Here is a 20,775-nt window from a genome sequence, read left to right on the forward strand (position 1 = left end):
TACTGTGATTTTCACTAATTGCACTGTTTTCTAACTGTTTTATGCCTATTTCTGCATACAAGTGTATATAACTTGTGTATTACTTACCTCCTAAGGGAGTATAGTCTCTATGGTATTTGTGTCACCAAAATAAAGTACCTTTATTTTTGTAACACTGAGTGTTTTCTTTCATGTGTGTAATTATTAAGTACATCCACAGCTACCTCTAGAGAGTCTGGCTTCTAGACACCAACTACACTAATAAGGGATACCTGGACCTAGTATAAGGTGTAAGTACCATGGGTACCCACCACACACCAGGCCATCTCCTACAACTACTTCCTGCGTGGAGGTTAAAGTGCCACCCCTGTCGTAAGCAGTAGAACATTTGATGTTAAGCTTGGCTTGACGCTAAGAAACACCCAGAAATGTCACACATCTTTGTACTATGTACAATTTTAATATATTGCTTTACACAAGCAAGTGAACAGATGATTCTCAAAGTCTAACACAACAGTGTACTGGAAGATGACTGGAAACCTCATTAGCCCCCAGAAAAGAAGCGGACACACCAATCTGAAACTTTTTTGCAGTCCTTCAATGATGCCCCTTGTCCTTCTTTGGTGGAAAGAGGGCATACTCTACACCTAAAGCAACTACGAATGCTGCAAACCCCCACTTGAATCCTCGGAAAAGCACTTCTGTGAAGGTGACCGGCTTTGCAAAGCCTCCCATGTACCTCCAGGCTTCGTTGCTGAAAAGAGGTGAGAAAGAAAAATGGGTCAGTGAAGGTGCATTGGACCTACAGCAAACCATATACCTTAATTGCTTCATTGGCTAAGCATCTCAATTTTAGATTGCAAAACAGTTTTATAGAAGAAATTATTTAAAATACACTTTGATACTCCACTTATTAATTATACTGAGGTCAGAATATGATTGCCTACTAAAACCTTCACAATGAATGAGAATGAAAACATCAGATGAACTTCGCACATTTTCAGTCTCACTCACCTATGACATTTTACTAATTCTTTGTCTTGAATGTCATTTTACTAAAAGCATTTAGCACATACCTTTTATCATTTAAGTTACTGCAGTCTCTTTTGTGACAATCTTTTTCCTACACCTGACAAGCAGTTGTGCATTCGCCTCTGATTAATAAAAGATGTAAAATATGCAGTTATGTCTTTTTGTGGACCTTGTGAGCACCATGTGAGGAAACCCACCAGAATGGTAGAAGACGATGAGGTCTTAGCAAGAAGCCGTTGGTTGTATCTATAACACTTAAATTTGTTTTGCCAAATGAGTGCTTCCAATATTCTACTTGCAAACTGAGACATCCATTTGGTGCCAGAGTGGTGTTTTCAGTTATTTAAGTGGTTAGAAAGGGAATATTTGAGTGTGGTTAAATTAAGCTGGACTAGGGGTTAAGGGAAAGACTATAGAGGATGTTAAATGACATTGGGTTATAATGCAATATACAAATGTGCATGCTTGTTTGTCTGGTGTGCATATAGTTTGGCTTTTTGCGTGCATAAGGATCAATGTAATAGTCTTCTTTTCTCATTCTCTTCCATGGGGCCTCCAAGGGAAGCTCCATTCACCTCTCTGCCTGACAACCGCACTTCTCCAGAGAAGTAACTATGCATAGCATTGCCTCATCCCTCTGTCAGCCACCTATCCCCAATAGACCCACCTTACTAAATGGCCTATGACAAGCACAAACAGGTGATTCACTGTCCTTTTCTCATTGCATTCTTTAATTCTGGTTTATATGATGTGTGCAGAGTTCGAAAGCTCAGCAAGAGCAAAGGAGTACCTGCTGATCTGTGTTGGAACATGATCAGAGCACAGGCTTTAGGAGTAACAGATGTAGAAGTGATCCTCCACATGAGCTTCTAAGATGAGTACTGCCACTGCCATCCAACATGGACCTGCAGTTCATGTTGGTGAGAAGCTGGCGGGCATGCTGGACTTCTGTGCTGGTGCACTAAACCATAGGCTGCAAACCAAAATCGACTTGAAGGAGGACCTGGATGTTGAGGTGGAAGCAGTTTGAGGTCACCCATCTAACCTCTACATCAGGATTACAGATTAGCTGTTCCGGTGGGGCATTCTGGGGGCACGCAGATCACTGGCCCTAGGCATTTTGAGACGAAGCTTTGAGGTGGAGGAGAACCATATGGAGATATACAGCTCTGCTAATGCTTGCAACCCACCCAGAGTTAAAAGTGACAAAGAGAAAACCAAAAGAAGAACTGTTATACTGGATTCAGGGCAACATCCAGGAAATAAAATTTGCTGGATGGATTTTTTCACCCCACCACTGCTTTGTGAAAAAGCTACTGATGGCAATGCCATCACTGAAAATACATGCCTGGAGGCTCGAGGGGGGGCGTAAAACGTGGATAATATTGAGTCCAAGTTTGTGGCACTATAGGCCAGGTGGCATTTATGCGAGGGTCACTAGTGCCGAGACTGCTGCACATGGTCATCCCATTTTCAAGTGCGTGACCTTCATATCCTGATGGACAAGATTATGAGACTGTAAAATGGTAAAGGAGCCAGCACAATCAGACTGACTAGGTGGTCTGTGCCTGGAATAGGAAACAAGGGGTAGGGGGCAAGGGACGAAGACTAATTTCTAAGTGTGCAAATGGCCCATGAGAAGAACCACCAGCCAGTCCAGTTGCAGCGAACTGTCAAACTGCCCATAGTGATGGTGAAAATAGTAAACAGGAGGATATAATGAGATATGTGGCCACAAATTAGGATACCTGGGCTGGAGGAGCATTATCTTTCCAGATGGAGCCCAGCCACTGTCCTGAAGAAAAAGGTGTTTCAATAATTTGTTTGGCCGTGCACCATTCCAATGTCTTTTATCCAGCAATACAAAGGGGATGAATAAGACTGGGTCTTTCCCTTTACAAAAATCAAAGCAGGACAGTCATCCTTCTGAAGCATTGTATTTGTGTGATGCACACTTCTCTTTTATCATTCACTGGTTTGTCACTTGGCCTGTATCTATTCAGACACCTTGGTGTCACAGATCTATTTTTGGTCCTGCTGCTCAACAAGGGTATTACATTTAGTGCTGTATACCCTTGTAGTGGTTTATGTAAGTTCTTAACCCCATCATTCCAATGGAGGTGTCCATGCTTAATGGTGAGCCCATCTACCAATTTTTAAAGTTTTCAATGTCACTGTCAAATACCCTCCTCCCAAGACTGTGGTTTCCAGTGTGTATTACCTATATGCCTTTTTTTAACATGCAAGGATGGTTCTAAAATTTGCGGCCAATATCATGTTAAGCACAGCTGAAGGCTGGCACAGAGATGGATGTCTGTGGAGGGTTGGACAAGGCCATATACTGTAGCTAATCCAAAAGGCTGTTTGCGGCACAGGATTTTCCTTTGCTGTTTCATATTTTGTTTACATGCACTTGGGGATATTTAACTAGGATGTGCTGCACTGAGGGGCATGTGATAAAGGTGGTGGGGCCAAAATGTATCATGGATTATTGCAGCTAATAAACTTTTTGGATTCTTGCTTTCAAAACCGGACTTGAGTGAACAGCGTCTTCCTGGAGATAGACCGACAGATAGATAGATACAGACAGACAAACAAGTGTGTTTCACTGGAAAAAAAACCCCACAAAGGTTACAGAGATCTAAAAGTTACAAAATAGAATTAAAAAACCTTAGAAATTCACTAAACAAGCAAAAACAAAGGTTACAGGGACGTTATAGTTAGGTTCAGATTTTACACACACAAAACCATAACAAGGATTTGCAATACAATGGGTCTCGTGTTTGCTCGAGTTAGAGACACTAGCGTTGTTAATTTCTAACTGCATTTTTCTTGCCACATAAATTGAAAATGAAAAGTAAAATAGTTGACAAAAGCAAGTCAATACAAAGCGCCACGGCTGCCATGAGCGAGTGCAAAGAAGAGACAAAAGGAAAAAGAAGTTAACTCACAGTCAAACATATCGGCAAGAGTGCAATTATCCGTGTAACAAGGTCAGTCCCCAAGGCGGTAACAAAACCTCCCCAAAGCGGGACAAACGTAAAGCATTTACCAATGTCATTAAAGGATTTTTAAAAGGCAAGCTTACAAACAAGTGCAAGTGATGGGAGTGAAGTGGGCGTGATTAAAAGCCCACATTGATACAAACACATTGAAAAACTAAGCTCAACCCAACAATTCAGCAGTTATTGTGATCTCAGGTAACTATAACTTGTGCCCTGAGGTAACTATAACTCACACCCTCACCATGAACAGTTTTCTCATCAATTTTATTGCAAATGGTGCAGTGATTATTATCAAGGATGTCACAGATGATGCTATGACTGATGTAATATGTGGGGTAATTAGCAGTGCATGGTGAGAGTGCGAGTTATACTAACCTTACGGCACAAGGTATGGTTTCTTGAAATAAGTATAACAATAACCGATTCATTTCTATGGTATTGTGTGTGTAAAATCTGAACCTAACTATAACATCCCTGTAACCTTTGGCTTCTCAGTGAATTTCTAAGGGTCTTTTGATTCTACTTCCTAACTATAACTGACATGATTTGCTCTTTGCGCTCTCGTGCCATCACCATGGGGCCAAATTGTGGGACTTCCAGACCTTCCTCTGCACGCATATCCTGACTTCCAGCCATTTGGATGCTATTTGCAAATTACCATCCATTCACAATTCATGTCGGGTTTTGTGGAAGCCAGTCTGCTCATGCTTGGAACTCCATTACCTAGAAGGCCCTGCTCACTGCTTCGCCTCCACCCCTGCAGGACAATGATGGGAGGAGGAATTCAGCACACCTGTGACTGGCCAGCTGGCTGCTAGCTGCTAGCCTGCTCACACCGGATGCTTGTGATTACTGTGAGTCCTTTTGAGCCTCAGCTCTCTTCAGCCCAGTGTTGGTCATTGTATCGGTGTTCCGGTGAGACCAACACTTGCTTCCTGAGCCATGGTTATTCCTTGTTCCTGAGCTGTAACTATTCCTTGTTCCTGAACTAGCACTCCCCGTAGTGCTACCTATGCTCCCGAGCCTTAGCAAATCCTTATTGCTGAGCTGGCACTCCCTGCATGCTACCTTGACTTCTGAGCCTAGGCAAATCCTTGTTCCTGAACTAGCACTATCTGCTACTTGACTCCTGAGCCTCAGCTATTTTTGTTGCTTGTACTGTTTCTGCCTGCAGTGTTTCCTCGCTTCCTTGAGTCCTGCACCAGCACTCCAAGGTGTCTGCTCCAAAGACCCTGCCTTTGCATGTAAATCCAATGTATTCGTATTAGCAGTCAGAATCTGTAACAGCAATTGTGGGTGAGGAACTCACAGAGCTTCAGTCTTACTGTGTGGAGCTCCCAAGTGCGAGCAAGAGAGAGAGAGCGAGAGACAGTGAGAGTGACAGAGTGTGTGTGTGTGTGTGTGTGCCCCTCTCTCAAGTTCTGGGGTGTCAGTGTGGGTGCCACATTGACTTTTTAATGGCTGTTCTTTCTGAGCCTCATTTCTTACTCCCTTGAACATAGCTTCCTTTTTGGAACCCCCTCTCTCCTCTGACTCCGTGATCTTGGGCAGCTCTATACCAGTTTTCTGCCTCCTTTGTCTTCCTCTGCCAAAGGCTTGCACTGCACATGGGTTGGGGTGGGGTGGGGTTGGGGCTTGGGCGCAGGGCCCCGCGATAGGCCCTGTGGGCAACCCCCTTCTGCGAATAGCTGTGCGCAGCAACCGATGCATTGTGGTAATTAAATATTACTTTACATCTTCCTGAGGCAGATGTGGAGCCATTTGACGAGTTTGCGGAGCATGCAAAGCGTGTAAAAACAGGCTGAGGTGACAGCACTGACCTGATGTTTCATAGAGAGTTCACAGTCAAGGATGATGCCAAAGTTATTCGGGGTGAGGGCAGGTCAAGAGTTCTGGCGGCCACCAGGAACCATTCCAGAGGGCCATGTGTCTACCGAAGATCAGGATTTCAATGTTGTCCGGAATGAGCTTCTGGCAGTTGTCCCTCATCCAGGCAGATACGCTCTTCATGCAGCTGTGGAAGTTAGTCTTTGTCCTGGTGAGGTCTGCTGAGAGTGAGGAGATAATGTTGATGTTGTGTCCTTTTATTATGTCTGCGAGTGGTGTCATGTGGACATTGAAAAGGATTGGGCTGAAGGATGAGCCTTGGATGATGCCGCAGATGCTGTGTTTGGCTTTCAGGGTGAAGGGGCTGTACTCTGTGTGCATCCTGCGAGAAAGGATCCCATCCATCTATGCGTATCGCCTGTGATCCCAATCTGGCGTAGTCGATGAGTGTGTAATGTGAGACTGTCGAAAGCTGTGGAGAGGTCGAGCAGGATCAAGCTGGCAGATTCTCCACCGTCGGGTATGGGTGTATGATGGTGATGCCGCCTCTGTGCCTGTTGGTGCGGTCGTGATGTTTCAATTTGTAGCCAGTGGGTGCTGCCATGGCGAAGTCCGTGGGCAGATGCTGGTGTGCGCCAGGTTTCTGTAATGAAGGTTATGTCAGGGGTGAGGGTGGAGATGGTGCCTCAGACTTTGGTTTTGTGTTTCCAAAACGATCTGGCGTTGAGCAGGAGGCATCAGAGTTGTTCCGGCGAAGGTCTTGGTTGGCGGGGGTTGGCCAGGCATTGGTAGTTGCGATAGCGGTTGATTCTAGGGTGGACGAGCGCCGGCAGTGACTGCAAGTGAAATGTTCAGCTGTAGTGCATGGTGATGAGAGGCTGCAGTTGTTGTTGCGTCCGAGGTCCAGGGCATGGAGATCGGCAAAGCTGTATCTGTGGAAGAGAAGAGGGCCAGGGTTCCTGGCACTGGGAGCGGTCCAGGCACGGACGGGTGCAGACAGGCTTGCATTTGGCACGCCGGTGGCGCACCCGCTACGATGTTGTGCAGCGACCTCCATAAGTAGTCCTGGGAGGTGGGAGAAGCCGAAAGGGAGACGGGAGGGCGGCAGCAAAATGGCACACACAAAAAAAAAAAAAAGGAGCAGACTAGGCACTGAGCTGGCAAGCAGTAATAGACAATTAGACCTGGGGTCTACGGCACCTACAATACAAAATGCTACCAGAAAAATGAACTGAGAAACAGTACAGTTACCGGGTGTGAATTACCATTAATGGGAAGCCAAATACCAGAATTCAGGCGTGGTGGACCGCAGGACCGAACCGTTGGCCTCGTGCTGCAAGCTAGGCAGCGAACTTGAGATGCTGGGCAGCAGCAGAGGGAGTGGTCGGGAGACCACGGGTCAGAGGCTACATATATTACAAAAATAATTCTACCATATATATATATGGTTACACGTAGCATAATTCACATTAACAATTACCCACATAAATAGGGGAAACCCTCATTGTGTAAGGTGTTCAATCTATATACAGCTGTTAAGAGAAATCCAAAATAGTGAAGGCCAATTCCAAAACAACTGCCATAGTACAGACAGCTTTTATCTATATTTTATCTATATCAAACCCCTGACACACACCAACCTACATTAAGAAATGAATTTGCTATCAGACAATTGTAAACAAGGTTTTCATTCTTTTGGCATTGGCCACCCACTCTGACAACCCATGGGGGGTTTCACTGTGATGATTCTTGGTAATGGTGTTCACGATTCACTTACTTGATACCGTGGAACCACGGAAGATTCAAAGAAGAAGTTTGCATAGTACCTGTATTGCTACATACACTACGTGCATGTGGCAGCACTACGTGCAAGGTAAACAGTGGTGCAGAGTGTGGACCATTGGCCTCTGCTTTCATTGGCCTTCGCTTCCATTTTGGTTCACGACTCCATTTTGTCGAGTCTGGTTCGGTGCGTAAGGCACTGTTCTGTGTTTTTCCACAAGCTTCGGCAAGCTGAAGGGTGGGGTGTTTTTCTGCTCAACTTCGCTCCATCTGCCTGGTACGAAGGGCGCTATTTACATTCCACGAGCTATCAGTGAGAACAACAGGGGGATGCGCCTGTACACAAGGAGGAATGCAAGCTTCACCTTGGAGTCCTCTCCTGGGAACTTGGCCCGTTCTGAGGAGACGTCTCGAAGGGTGAACAAGGTACCGCCGATTGCACAATTTGTAAAGGAGGGGGTCTTTTTCTAGAAAAGACTCCTGGGCGTTAGTAGATACTATAAAAGTTGGGGGCCTGGATGGGCAGGTTTAGGAACTCTCTTCTGGGTTGGACGCAACGCCAGGAGGACTGATTGTCCCGAACAGAGGCTCCCTGTGCCAGCTGATTTGGGTTCCCCAGCTTTGTGTACGGCGGAGGGATGCAGACGCTCTTTTCGGTGAAGCTTTTCAATTTATTAAGTGTATTGTGTGTGCGCGCGTAATATGTACTTATTCTTGCAGTCATTTTCATGCTATTGAGCATTGAAGTATATTGTGTGTGCGCGCGTAATATGCACTTATTCTTGCAGTCATTTTCATGCTATTGAGCATTGAAGTATATTGTGTGTGCGCGCGTAATATGCACTTATTCTTGCAGTCATTTTCATGCTATTGAGCATTGAGGTATATTGTGTGTGCTTGTATTATATGCACTTACTCTTGCAATTATTCACAGAGTGCTTATATCTTTATCATTATTCTCATGTTATTCTCCTGATGTATATATATATATATATATTAGTGTGGTTTAGTTTTGCTAGCTGAGAACTTGCCCCTTAAATAAACTTGATTATTCTACTTACGAAGGTGTTTGGGAGTGATTGCTTTACATTGTGCCTTAAAATATCCTGAAGTGCATAGTTTTGATATTCTGAAGAGTAAAGCAGCACAGTACCATGGGGTGAAGTTTGAGTGGCGAATACCAAGGGACAATTGTTATCATTTTTTATTTTTTACATTGTCAGGGCTGAACCCAGAGTTATGTAATGACAGCTGCAACACTTTACTCTTGTTTCTGGTCATCATGAAATGGCCATGGGAGAAAAAGCTCCCTCATCCAATCAGTGGGGTCTATTACTTTTTTTTTATTTATGGTATCACTTGATTTTTGTGGGACTAATGCTACAGATATACCTAACTTTTCGAATCCTTTGAGCCCAACCCAGGAACATCTTTAAATACAAATTTCTCGAAAACGGTTGAACGGATTTATAGCAAATATCAAAAAGCAAGCTTTGGAGTAAAAATTTCACTTTTTGCTAAATTTGGTGTAATTATGTTCAGCCGTTTTTTCTGTATTGGAAAACAAAATTACCTCTCATTCTTCACGTGAGAAATCAATATTTTTAGAACACCCCCACAGTGTCTTTGCGCTCGCTTGATGGATCAGCACAAAAACTTCCATGAAGGAGCAGCGTTGGATGAACCTTTTTTGAGAAGTTTAATGCAGGTTCATCAAACAGTGCTAAAGTTATTAGCAAAAGAAAAACGCTAATGGTATGGAAAATTTTACCTACCTATAACTACTAATGATGACTGCTACTGCGTTATATATAGTTGTGTCTCACAAACCCCAGCATGGCATATCTTGTCTGCGGGTATCCGCTTTAGTTCAAAGCACAAAATATCAACCATTCTAAATTAAAAATATTGTCCAAAAAATGTGGACTTTCTTTAGACAGGGTGGGTGAGAGTGGGGCATTAGAATTCCCTTAACACTTTAATCTGCTATATCGCACAAGCAAGGAAGATACAGATAGGACTGAGATTTAGAAATCAATGTCTGGTGACCTTGAGAAAAGACGCTGGAGGAGTGCTAATTTGTCCCATCAGTCAGAGGAGGCATCAAGAGGTTTTGAATGCAGAGCGAAGGTGAAGAAACTAAATATAAGTACTCCGCCTGGCTTGGGAGCTCAAAATAGTAGAAACACGATTTATAGGAGTTTTGAAATCCCATGGGAACTCTGTATTGTGTGGAGTTGCCCCTTAGCCTGTTGTGGAAGAGACAGCAGAGGGCTCCTTATTAAACTGCACGTCTTGGTGAATTAGATAGGAGGTGATGCCACTCCGTTTTCCTTTGATATTTCACACTAATAGTGATAAAGCGATCAGCCCAAGAGAACAGGCGTAAAGATCAACTAAAATGAATGATGCAACCATCTGGCTGCCCACTGCCAACTGTCATCCCATGTTTCCCTGGCTCCACCCTGCAAAGCCTTGGCCTCCGGACCGCTTTACGCTTTGGTTCCTCAACAAAACACGCCCTAATTAGTTACTTCTCTTTCTTTCACTATTGTTCGATGCACTCCAACCAGCACGACCATTATTTTTATCTTTCTACTGCAGTCTGGGTCCGTAAGGTGTTCAGCTTGGTGTTATTCATGCTGTCTTGTAGAAAGGAAAGGCGGCTGGTGGTTCTATATGGCTGTACTGTATCTGACAGTTTCTGGAAATATGGAGACGTCCAGTGCTACAAACTAAGGACAAAGTAAAGGTGCATTTTATGATCTGAGGCTCAATTATACGTGTTGGGGTATGATTGTTTTACTTGGCATCACTGATGATCTTGAGAAATAATTTGGTTTATAATAGTTTGGCCACTGTTGTTTCTTCATATTTGTGTCTGCTATACAATTTGATATAATACCATTAAGAGTAAAGTAAAAAAGGATAACCCTCATTTCATTAAAATTATTCTTTGATTTCATAGTTCGTAAAGAAACTTCGTCGAATCTTGGGAAAACTTCATGTGAAAAATATGTAAAAAACATATATTATTTTGAAGCCTCTTGCTCATATTAGTCCCTTGAAATACGGCAGCACAGCATGTTGGTGTGGAGTTCAATTTTGCATTTTCGTTGTAAATATTTATTTAGGGCTGTAAGTAGATTTGGATATTTTGTATGAACTACTGCCAAGATCCTACTAAGCATGTTTATGAACTAGGAAATGAAGGGAAAATTTCTGATGAAGCAAAAAAGATTCTCCCTTATGACCCTAGCTTCATGGCAGAAGATATACCTGGTACTTGGCTGAATGTTTTAAGCAGCTTCAATCACCTTACGTTGACCATCACAATAAGAGGAGGACTTAACGTGATTCTATTGGAAGGTCTAGAGTCGAAGCACTGAATGTTGCGGAGTATGACACTGTAGAGGTCTTCTGTAGTTTCATTTTAGAAATGCTATATGGAATCTTCGTTTAAGTAATTATATTTATCTCTTGCTGCCAGAGGTGTGTTGGTGGGGGCCTGCAAGCTCTAATGTCAGATTACATTATAGTCTTCACTGTAAATATTGGCAGAGGAGTTGTGGGATCTAAAGTCAGGTTAGCATCCGTGACTAAACCCCTGTGGCCATACCATTGTAACGGCTTATATATGTCTCAGGGAACCGTGAGTACGCTAAGAATCAGCACACGACCAACATTACCCTAAATTAACTCTTATACAGATGCGTCACGTGCATTATTTATACTACAACAAAGCATACTGAGTACGTATTAAATATTTATCTCAGCAGTGGAGCCATGAACATTTCTCGAACAAGACACCACTTACTGTGTTCTGATTATAAAGCAGTACGCATTAACAACAAGAATGAAATATGTAAAGAGGTGGAATATTAAAAGTTAAGAATTCAGCAGTAGTTTAGAACGTGAAGTACCTTCTGAAACATTTGAACACAGATAGAAAACTACAATAGTAAACAGGCGAATACTGCACACTAAGCAATGCTTTCATTTACAATGTCTTACTTGGAAGAAAAAATATTTTATATGCCGGCCTATGCCAGAAACAGGAGAAAAGTTGCATTGGTAATTAAGTTAGTGATACCACAAGGAAACATGCTTTTCCTAAAATGAAATAAAATGGTATAAACCGGCATACAGTGCAATAATGCTTCTCAACTTGTACAATTTATCAACGTTTCTACACATACTAGAAATAAGTAAACACGAGGAGGGATAGGTGCAGTCTGTACAGTCATTATTTTCAAGTGGTTGTGAGAGTAAAGATATTTATAACGAACCATCACCCAGACCAGTAATGAAAAAGAATAAGAAGTTAAAAGGAACACACCTGCCAAGGATAATTTACTTTCCACAGACCTCGCAAAAGAAACATGCTCCATCTATTTGGTCCTCTGCAGTAACCTAGTGAGAAGATTGGTGGGCCTCCAGGAGAAGAGGTACTTTACCAGTTATGTTAAGTACACCTTCTACTAGCTGAGTAAATGCCGTTGCCACCCCTTCCGCCCACACCATAAAAGCCTTTATGAGCCAAAGACTGAGCTTTTCTGCAATATGTGTTAGGATGGAATTTCGGGTGGTCTGGCACTGCCAGATAGGTCTGCCTCATGCAGGAATATGTATGGGGTGTTTTATTATGGTCCTGTCACAGCCCAACGGGAAAAAAATAGCCGAAACACTGGCCCATCTGGCAGTGCAAGACTGCCTGCAGTTCCAGCCAAACACTGGCCATCTGTGTAATGCAGGAGATAAAACAAGAACAATTCTTAAGATCTGCTCTTTAGTCTTACCTTGGCAAAAGTATACATTTTGCTGTGCTTTTACTGACAAGTGGGGAGGGGTAGGGAGTAACAAATCACACTCTGGTTAATTTTGCGTGAGAGTGCAAGTAAAGATAGCAGCAAAACCCATGGACTCTCATGGAGTGCAGAATGAAAAAGGAAAAAGTTGTTTCCTAAATGTGAACAGTGGAAGAATAGAAGACAGCCATCAAAAAGGAGTTGAAAAGGCTATGCTCCAAGACAGGGACACAGCACAAAACGAGGAAGGAAAGCCATCAGATAAGAAGTAAACAAATGAGAGTGATGAGACCAACCAATGGTAAGCAATACACAAAATTCAAGTCCACTGAAAGTTTTCGGTATGGTGCTCTCAAGAGGATTTCGCTAACAGACAGCTAAAAGTGGTCTGGTAAGCGAGACCATAAAAAAAATAAAAAAATAACACTGACTGGCACGAGGGGGCTATGGTAGAGGATAACAAACAAAAAGATCACCTTCATGGAATAGTGACATTTTCAGCAGTCCAATATTAGCAGACTAAATGGCTTGTCAGGATGATATCAGTCTTTTTTTGTTGGTTAAAAAAACTTGATTTGATTTTCAGAGAACAGCATTAGAACAGGATCCATTTTCATCATATTTACAGATGAGTACCATACTAATATGTTGTACAATGTGTGGCATGTATTAGGCTTTGGTGAGTAGAATCGTTAATGTTATTATTATGTTCTATATTCTGCAATCTATATTTGAACTGTTGTGGCTTGAAACACGAAGAAGATCCGATACCAGGAGTTGTAGCTGAAGGCATTATAACTGAAAAAAGCAAACTACTAAAGCTAAAGATCAAGTCCCAAGTAATGCGTCTTTACTTGATGGAAACAATTTACCAGAGTTGGCGATGAAGGGATTCAAACCCATGTGCACACATCTGATAGATTTGTCACATGCTGCACATGAATTAAACCAAAGAGAGGTTAAGAAGTGATTATTTGCAGTCAGGTTCAGGCATCCTTATTGAACATGTGGTGAGAGAACATCAGGATTACTGCCAAAGGGACAAAATAAATAAACCCCCTCCCATGGTGTGCAGACAAATTCCTTCTGGACCTTGGGAAGAAGTAATGTTAGACACAGTGGTACCGTTTTCAGTGGGATCAGGTCCCATTTACTTGTGGGTGCTGATGGAAATGTTCTTTAGGTTGCCTGAAGTTGATGTAATGAGAGATTAATACAGCACTGTTGATCAAATTTCTGGTAGACATTTTTAGCAAAGAAACTAATCTCAGAACAATCCTAACTGATAACGGGACACAATTCATGCCACAGGTGGTAGAGGTTTTTCACTTAAAGAGGTACTGGGTATAAGAAGTGTTCCCTCTACCATTCTCAAACTAGTGGGATGGAAGAGAGGTTCAACAAGACAATAAAAGAGGGAGTTTAGCTGTCCAGAAGTTGTGGAAGAGATTGGAAGGATGAAATGTGGAAGAAAAAGGAAGCATACAAATTCACTCCATGAGCTACTATGGGTCACACACAGTGAGTTTTTTTGAAGAAGACAACTTAACCCCTTTGCTGCCAGGCCTTTTCCCCTCAGGTGCCAGGCCTTTTTTTGGCTATTTGGGGCAGTTCGCGCTTAAGCCCTCAAAACTTTTTTTCCACATAAGCTACTCAAGCCAAATTTGCGTCCTTTTTTGCCAACATCCTAGGGATCCTAGAGGTACCCAGAGTTTGTGAGTTCCCCTGGAGACCAAGAAATTAACCAAAATACAGCAAAATGAAAATGTCACTTACCCAGTGTACATCTGTTCGTGGCATCAGTCGCAGTAGATTCGCATGTTTTGCAATAGCTCGCCATCTGGTGTTGGGCCGGAGTGTTACAAGTTGTTTTTCTTCGAAGAAGTCTTTCGAGTCACGGGACCGAGTGACTCCTCCTTTTGTCTCCATTGCGCATGGGCGTCGACTCCATCTTCGATTGTTTTTCCCCGCAGAGGGTGAGGTAGGAGTTGAATTGTAGTAATAGTGCCCATGCAATGGAGTGACTAAGTATGCACCTATTTAAGGTTGAGATGATACATATACAAATAGTTGAAGGTAACTTCCAAACTGCTACAGGCTCCCGGGGAGGCGGGTGGGCACATGCGAATCTACTGCGACTGATGCCACGAACAGATGTACACTGGGTAAGTGACATTTTCAGTTCGATGGCATCTGTCGCTGTAGATACGCATGTCTTGCATAGACTAGTAAGCAGTTATCTCCCCAAAAGCGGTGGATCAGCCTGTAGGAGTGGAAGTAGTCTGAAATAATGTTCTTAATACGGCTTGACCTACTGTGGCTTGTTGTGCGGATAACACGTCTACACAGTAGTGCTTGGTGAATGTGTGAGGCGTAGACCATGTGGCTGCCTTACATATTTCTTGCATTGGGATGTTTCCTAGAAAGGCCATGGTAGCACCTTTCTTTCTGGTTGAGTGTGCCCTTGGTGTAATGGGCAGCTGTCGTTTAGCTTTAAGGTAGCAGATTTGGATGCATTTAACTATCCATCTGGCTATACCTTGTTTTGATATTGGGTTTCCTGCATGAGGTTTTTGAAATGCAATAAATAGTGGTTTAGTCTTTCTGATGTTCTTTGTTCTGTCAATGTAGTACATCAATGCTCTTTTGACATCTAATGTATGTAGTGCCCTTTCAGCTACGGTATCTGGCTGTGGAAAGAACACTGGAAGTTCCACTGTTTGATTTAGATGGAACGGTGAAATAACCTTTGGCAAAAATTTAGGATTGGTCCTTAGGACGACCTTATTCTTGTGTAGTTGTATAAAAGGTTCCTGTATTGTAAACGCCTGAATCTCGCTTACTCTTCTTAGGGAAGTAATGGCGATGAGAAATGCCACCTTCCAGGTTAGGAACTGTATTTCGCAGGAGTGCATGGGTTCAAAAGGTGGACCCATAAGTCTAGTTAGGACAACATTTAGGTTCCATGAAGGAACAGGTGGTGTTCTTGGTGGTATAATTCTCCTAAGGCCCTCCATGAATGCTTTAATGACTGGTATCTTATATAGGGAAGTTGAATAGGTAGTCTGCAGGTATGCAGATATTGCTGCAAGGTGTATTTTAATGGAAGAGAAAACCAGGTTAGATTTTTGTAAGTGAAGCAAGTAACCCACTACATGTTCTGGAGTTGTGTGTAATGGTTGTATTTGATTAATATGGCAGTAGCAAACAAACCTTTTCCATTTACTTGCATAGCAGTGCCTGGTGGATGGCCTTCTGGCTTGTTTTATGACTTCCATACATTCTTGGGTAAGTTGTAAGTGCCCGAATTCTAGGATTTCAGGAGCCAGATTGCTAGATTCAGCAATGCTGGATCTGGGTGTCTGATCTTTTGGTTGTGTTGTGTCAACAGATCTGGCCTGTTGGGCAATTTGATGCAGGGTACTACTGATAGGTCTAGCAGCGTTGTGTACCAGGGTTGCCTTGCCCAAGTTGGTGCTATTAATATGAGTTTGAGTTTGTTTTGACTGAGTTTGTTTACCAGGTAAGGAGGGAGAGGAGGAAAAGCGTAAGCAAATATCCCTGACCAGTTCATCCATAGGGCATTGCCTTGGGACTGTTTGTGTGGGTATCTGGATGCGAAGTTTTGGCATTTTGCGTTCTCCTTTGTCGCAAACAAGTCTATCTGAGGTGTTCCCCAGAGTTTGAAATAAGAGTTCAGAATTTGGGGGTGAATTTCCCATTCGTGGACCTGTTGGTGATCTCGAGAGAGATTGTCTGCGAGTTGATTTTGGATCCCTGGTATAAATTGTGCTATTAGGCGAATTTGGTTGTGAATTGCCCAACGCCAAATATTTTGTGCTAGCAGGCTTAACTGCGTGGAGTGCGTCCCCCCTTGCTTGTTTAGATAATACATTGTTGTCATGTTGTCTGTTTTGACGAGAATGTATTTGTGAACTATTATTGGTTGGAAAGCTTTTAGTGCTTGAAAAACTGCTAGAAGTTCTAGGTGATTTATATGCAGTTTTGTTTGATGTACGTTCCATTGTCCTTGTATGCTGTGTTGATCGAGGTGTGCTCCCCACCCTGTCATGGAAGCATCTGTTGTTATTACGTATTGTGGCACTGGGTCTTGGAAAGGCCGCCCTTTGTTTAAATTTATGTTGTTCCACCACAGAAGCGAGAGGTAAGTTTGGCGGTCTATTAACACCAGATCTAGAAGGTGACCCTGTGCTTGTGACCATTGTGATGCTAGGCACTGTTGTAAGGGCCTCATGTGCAGTCTTGCGTTTGGGACAATGGCTATGCATGAAGACATCATGCCTAGGAGTTGTAGTACCATCTTTGCTTGTATCCTTTGTGTTGGATACATGCGTTGTATGATGGTGTTGAAATTTTGAATTCTTTGTGGACTTGGAGTGGCTACTCCTTTTGATGTGTCTATTATGGCTCCTAGGTATTGTTGTACCTTGCGCGGCAGAATTTTGGATTTTGTGAAGTTAACGGTGAACCTTAGTTTGAAGAGGGTTTGTATGATATGATTTGTGTGATTTGAGCACTCTATTAACGAATGGGCCTTGATTAGCCAGTCGTCTAGATATGGGAACACATGTATTTGCTGCCTTCTTATGTGTGCAGCGACTACCGCTAGACATTTGGTAAAGACTCTTGGTGCGGTTGTTAATCCGAAAGGCAGTACCTTGAATTGGTAATGTATTCCCTTGAATACAAACCTTAGGTATTTCCTGTGCGATGGGTGATTCGATTGCATTCTTTTGCAATAGTGCCTGCACTTCTATCTCCAGGAGATTGGAATGATGTTTTGTCAAATTTTGTGCTTTTGGTGGTATGTTTGGAGGGAATTGTAGAAATTCTATGCAATAACCATGTTGGATAATTGCTAGAACCCAAGTGTCTGTAGTGATTTCCTCCCATGCTTTGTAATAATGACTTATTCTTCCCCCCACTGGTGTTGTGTGGAGGGGGTGAGTGACATGTGAGTCACTGTTTAGTAGTAGGGGTTTTGGGGCTCTGAAATCTTCCTCTATTCCTAGGGAATTGCCCTCCTCTATATTGTCCCCGAAAACCTCCTCTATACTGTCCCTGGTAACTGGACGGTGTTGCTTGTGAGGTGCTGGCTTGTGTGCTCTGACCCCGAAACCCCCCTCTAAAGGGTGTTTTACGGAATGTGCTGTAATTCCCTCTGCTCTGCGGGGAGTAGAGTGCGCCCATGGCTTTGGCAGTGTCCGTATCTTTTTTGAGTTTCTCAATCGCTGTGTCCACTTCTGGACCGAACAGTTCTTTTTCGTTAAAAGGCATATTGAGAACTGCTTGTTGAATCTCTGGTTTAAATCCAGACGTTCGGAGCCATGCATGCCTTCTGATAGTTACAGATGTATTAATTGTCCGTGCAGCTGTATCTGCAGCGTCCATGGAGGAGCGGATCTGGTTGTTGGAAATGGTCTGTCCCTCCTCAACCACTTGTTTTGCCCTATTTTGTAAGTCCTTGGGCAGATGTTCAATGAGATGTTGCATCTCGTCCCAATGGGCTCTGTCATAGCGCGCAAGTAGTGCCTGGGAGTTCGCGATGCGCCACTGGTTTGCAGCTTGTGCTGCGACTCTCTTACCAGCTGCATCGAACTTGCGGCTTTCTTTATCTGGGGGTGGTGCATCTCCAGATGTGTGGGAGTTGGCCCTTTTCCTAGCTGCTCCTACAACGACAGAGTCTGGTGGCAGCTGTGTAGTGATGAAAACCGGGTCTGTAGGAGGCGCCTTATACTTTTTTTCCACCCTTGGTGTGATTGCCCTACTTTTGACCGGCTCCTTAAAGATTTATTTTGCGTGCCGGAGCATACCAGGGAGCATAGGCAGGCTTTGGTATGAGCTGTGGGTGGAGGAGAGTGTGTTGAATAAAAAATCATCCTCGACCTGTTCTGAGTGGAGGCTTACGTTGTGAAATTGTGCTGCTCTAGCCACCACTTGAGAATACGCGGTGCTGTCCTCTGGTGGAGATGGCTTCGTAGGGTATGCCTCCGGACTGTTATCTGACACTGGGGCGTCGTATAGGTCCCATGCGTCTTGATCTTGGTCACCCTGGCTTATGGTGGTGTGAGCTGGGGAGTGTGATGGAGTTTGTGCTGGTGAGACGTTAATCACGGGCGGAGGAGAGGGTGGTGGGGTAACTCTTTTCACCACTTTTGGTTGTGGTGTCTGTTCAGTTTGGAACTCCAACCTTCTCTTTCTTCTAATAGGGGGAAGGGTGCTTATTTTTCCTGTCCCCTGCTGTATGAAAATTTGCTTTTGCGTATGGTCCACATCAGTTGATTGTAGCTCTTCCTCAAACCTATGCTTTTGCATTTGGGAGGTTAGCGAGTGCTCTTCTGTATAAGAGCCTGAAGCTGGGTCGGTTGCAGTTTGTTTCGGGACCGAAACCCTGTCTGCGTCCTTTTTCGGCTCCGCGGTGACTTTTTTCATTTTCGGGGCCGAAACCTGTCGGTGCCGATCTTCTTCGGGGCCGCTGTCTCGGCGTCGAGCCGTGTCTACACCGGCATCTCGGTGTCGATGCTTGTCTCCAGCACTTTCTCGGTCCCGAGAAGGCTGCGTGCGGGTGTCTCGACCGGAGTCGGACGATCTCGGCACTGTTTGGGCCTTTTTCGGTGCCGACGGTCGGTCACCGAATTTATGGGTGGAGCCATGGCCTGGTGGCAGTGGCGTCCCCTGGGCCTTGTAAATCTTCCTCTGAGTGGTTTTCAACGTCTTACTCACGGTTTGTGTATCGTCGAATCCTTCGGAGTCTGAGTCTTGGATCGAGAAGGTACCTTCCTCTTCTTGTTCCTCGAACACTCGGTGGGCTGTTGGCGCGGACGCCATCTGAAGTCTTCTGGCTCGACGGTCTCGGAGTGTTTTTCGGGACCGGAACGCACGACAGGCCTCGCAGGTGTCTTCACTGTGCTCAGGTGACAGGCACAGGTTACAGACCAAGTGTTGGTCTGTATAGGGGTATTTATTGTGGCATTTGGGGCAGAAACGGAACGGGGTCCGTTCCATCGGCGTTCTTCAGCACGCGGTCGGGCCGACCAGGCCCCGACGGGGGATCGAAAAAACTACCCCTTCGATCCTTCGACGCGGTGTTGAATCTAACTACGCCGATCCCGAACGCAACAATACCGACGAAAATCTTCCGAAAGTAGCTACCTTTCCGTTCCGAAACTCGGAGCGACAGGAACACGTCCGAACCCGATGGCGGAAAAAAAACAATCGAAGATGGAGTCGACGCCCATGCGCAATGGAGACAAAAGGAGGAGTCACTCGGTCCCGTGACTCGAAAGACTTCTTCGAAGAAAAACAACTTGTAACACTCCGGCCCAACACCAGATGGCGAGCTATTGCAAAACATGCGTATCTACAGCGACAGATGCCATCGAACATATTGTTTTTAAAAAAGAAATGGGGGAAAAAGGGCTGCAGAAGGCGGCTTGTGGTTTTTTCCCTGAAAATGGCATCAACAAAGCATTTCTGGTGCTAAAATCACTATTTTTTCAGCTTTCAGGAACAGGCAGACTTGAATCAGAAAACCACATTTGTCAACGCAATTTTGGCATTTTACTGGGACATAATACCATTTTTACTATTTTTTGTGCTTTTAGCCTCCTTCCAGGTAATGACAAAAATGGGTGTGAAACCAATGCTGGATCCCAGAAAGCAATGCATTTCTGAAAAGTAGACAAATTTCTGAATTCAGCAAGAGGTCAGTTGTGTAGATCCTACAAGGTTTTCCTACAGAAAATAATAGCTGAAAAGCCATTTTTCTCCATGGTTCACTCTCTAACGTTTTCCTGCGATGTCAGATTTTTGAAAGCAATATACTGTTACATCTGCTTAACGCTTTTGGTTGAGGGGATATATAGGGCTTGTAGGTTCATCAAGAACCCTAGGTACCCAGAGCCAATAAATGAGCTGCACCTTGCAATGGATTCTCATTCTATACCGGGTATACAGCAATTCATTTGCTAAAATATAAAGAGTGAATAATAGGTATCAAGGAAACTTTTAGATTTCCAAAACGGGCACAAGATAAGGTGTTGAGAAGCAGTGGTTATTTGCACATCTCTGAATTCCGGGGTGCCCATACTAGCATGTGAATTACAGGGCATTTCTCAATTAGACGTCTTTTTTGTACACTGTCTTACATTTGGAAGGAAAAAATTTTGAGAAAGACAAAGACAAGGGGCATAACACTTGTTCTGCTATTCTGTGTTCTCCCCAAGTCTCCCAATAGAAATGGTACCTCACTTGCGTGGGTAGACCTAATGCCTGTGACAGGAAATGCAACATGGACACATCACATTTTCACATTGAAAACT

General features: G+C 43.8%; 1 protein-coding gene across 1 annotated transcript in view; it reads right to left on the bottom strand.

Moving 5' to 3' along the window:
* Positions 1 to 417: 417 nt before the first annotated feature.
* The window catches only part of NDUFB3 (NADH:ubiquinone oxidoreductase subunit B3), a 58,402-nt gene continuing 38,044 nt past the window's right edge, over positions 418 to 20,775 (bottom strand). The window contains exon 3 of the mRNA XM_069226081.1: positions 418 to 733. Within this exon, the coding sequence (XP_069082182.1) occupies positions 577 to 733 (157 nt within the window). The 3' untranslated portion in view covers positions 418 to 576. The remainder of the gene's footprint in view (positions 734 to 20,775) is intronic.

The sequence above is a fragment of the Pleurodeles waltl genome, chromosome 3_1, assembly GCF_031143425.1.
Source record: "Pleurodeles waltl isolate 20211129_DDA chromosome 3_1, aPleWal1.hap1.20221129, whole genome shotgun sequence".
Classification (NCBI taxonomy): domain Eukaryota; kingdom Metazoa; phylum Chordata; class Amphibia; order Caudata; family Salamandridae; genus Pleurodeles; species Pleurodeles waltl.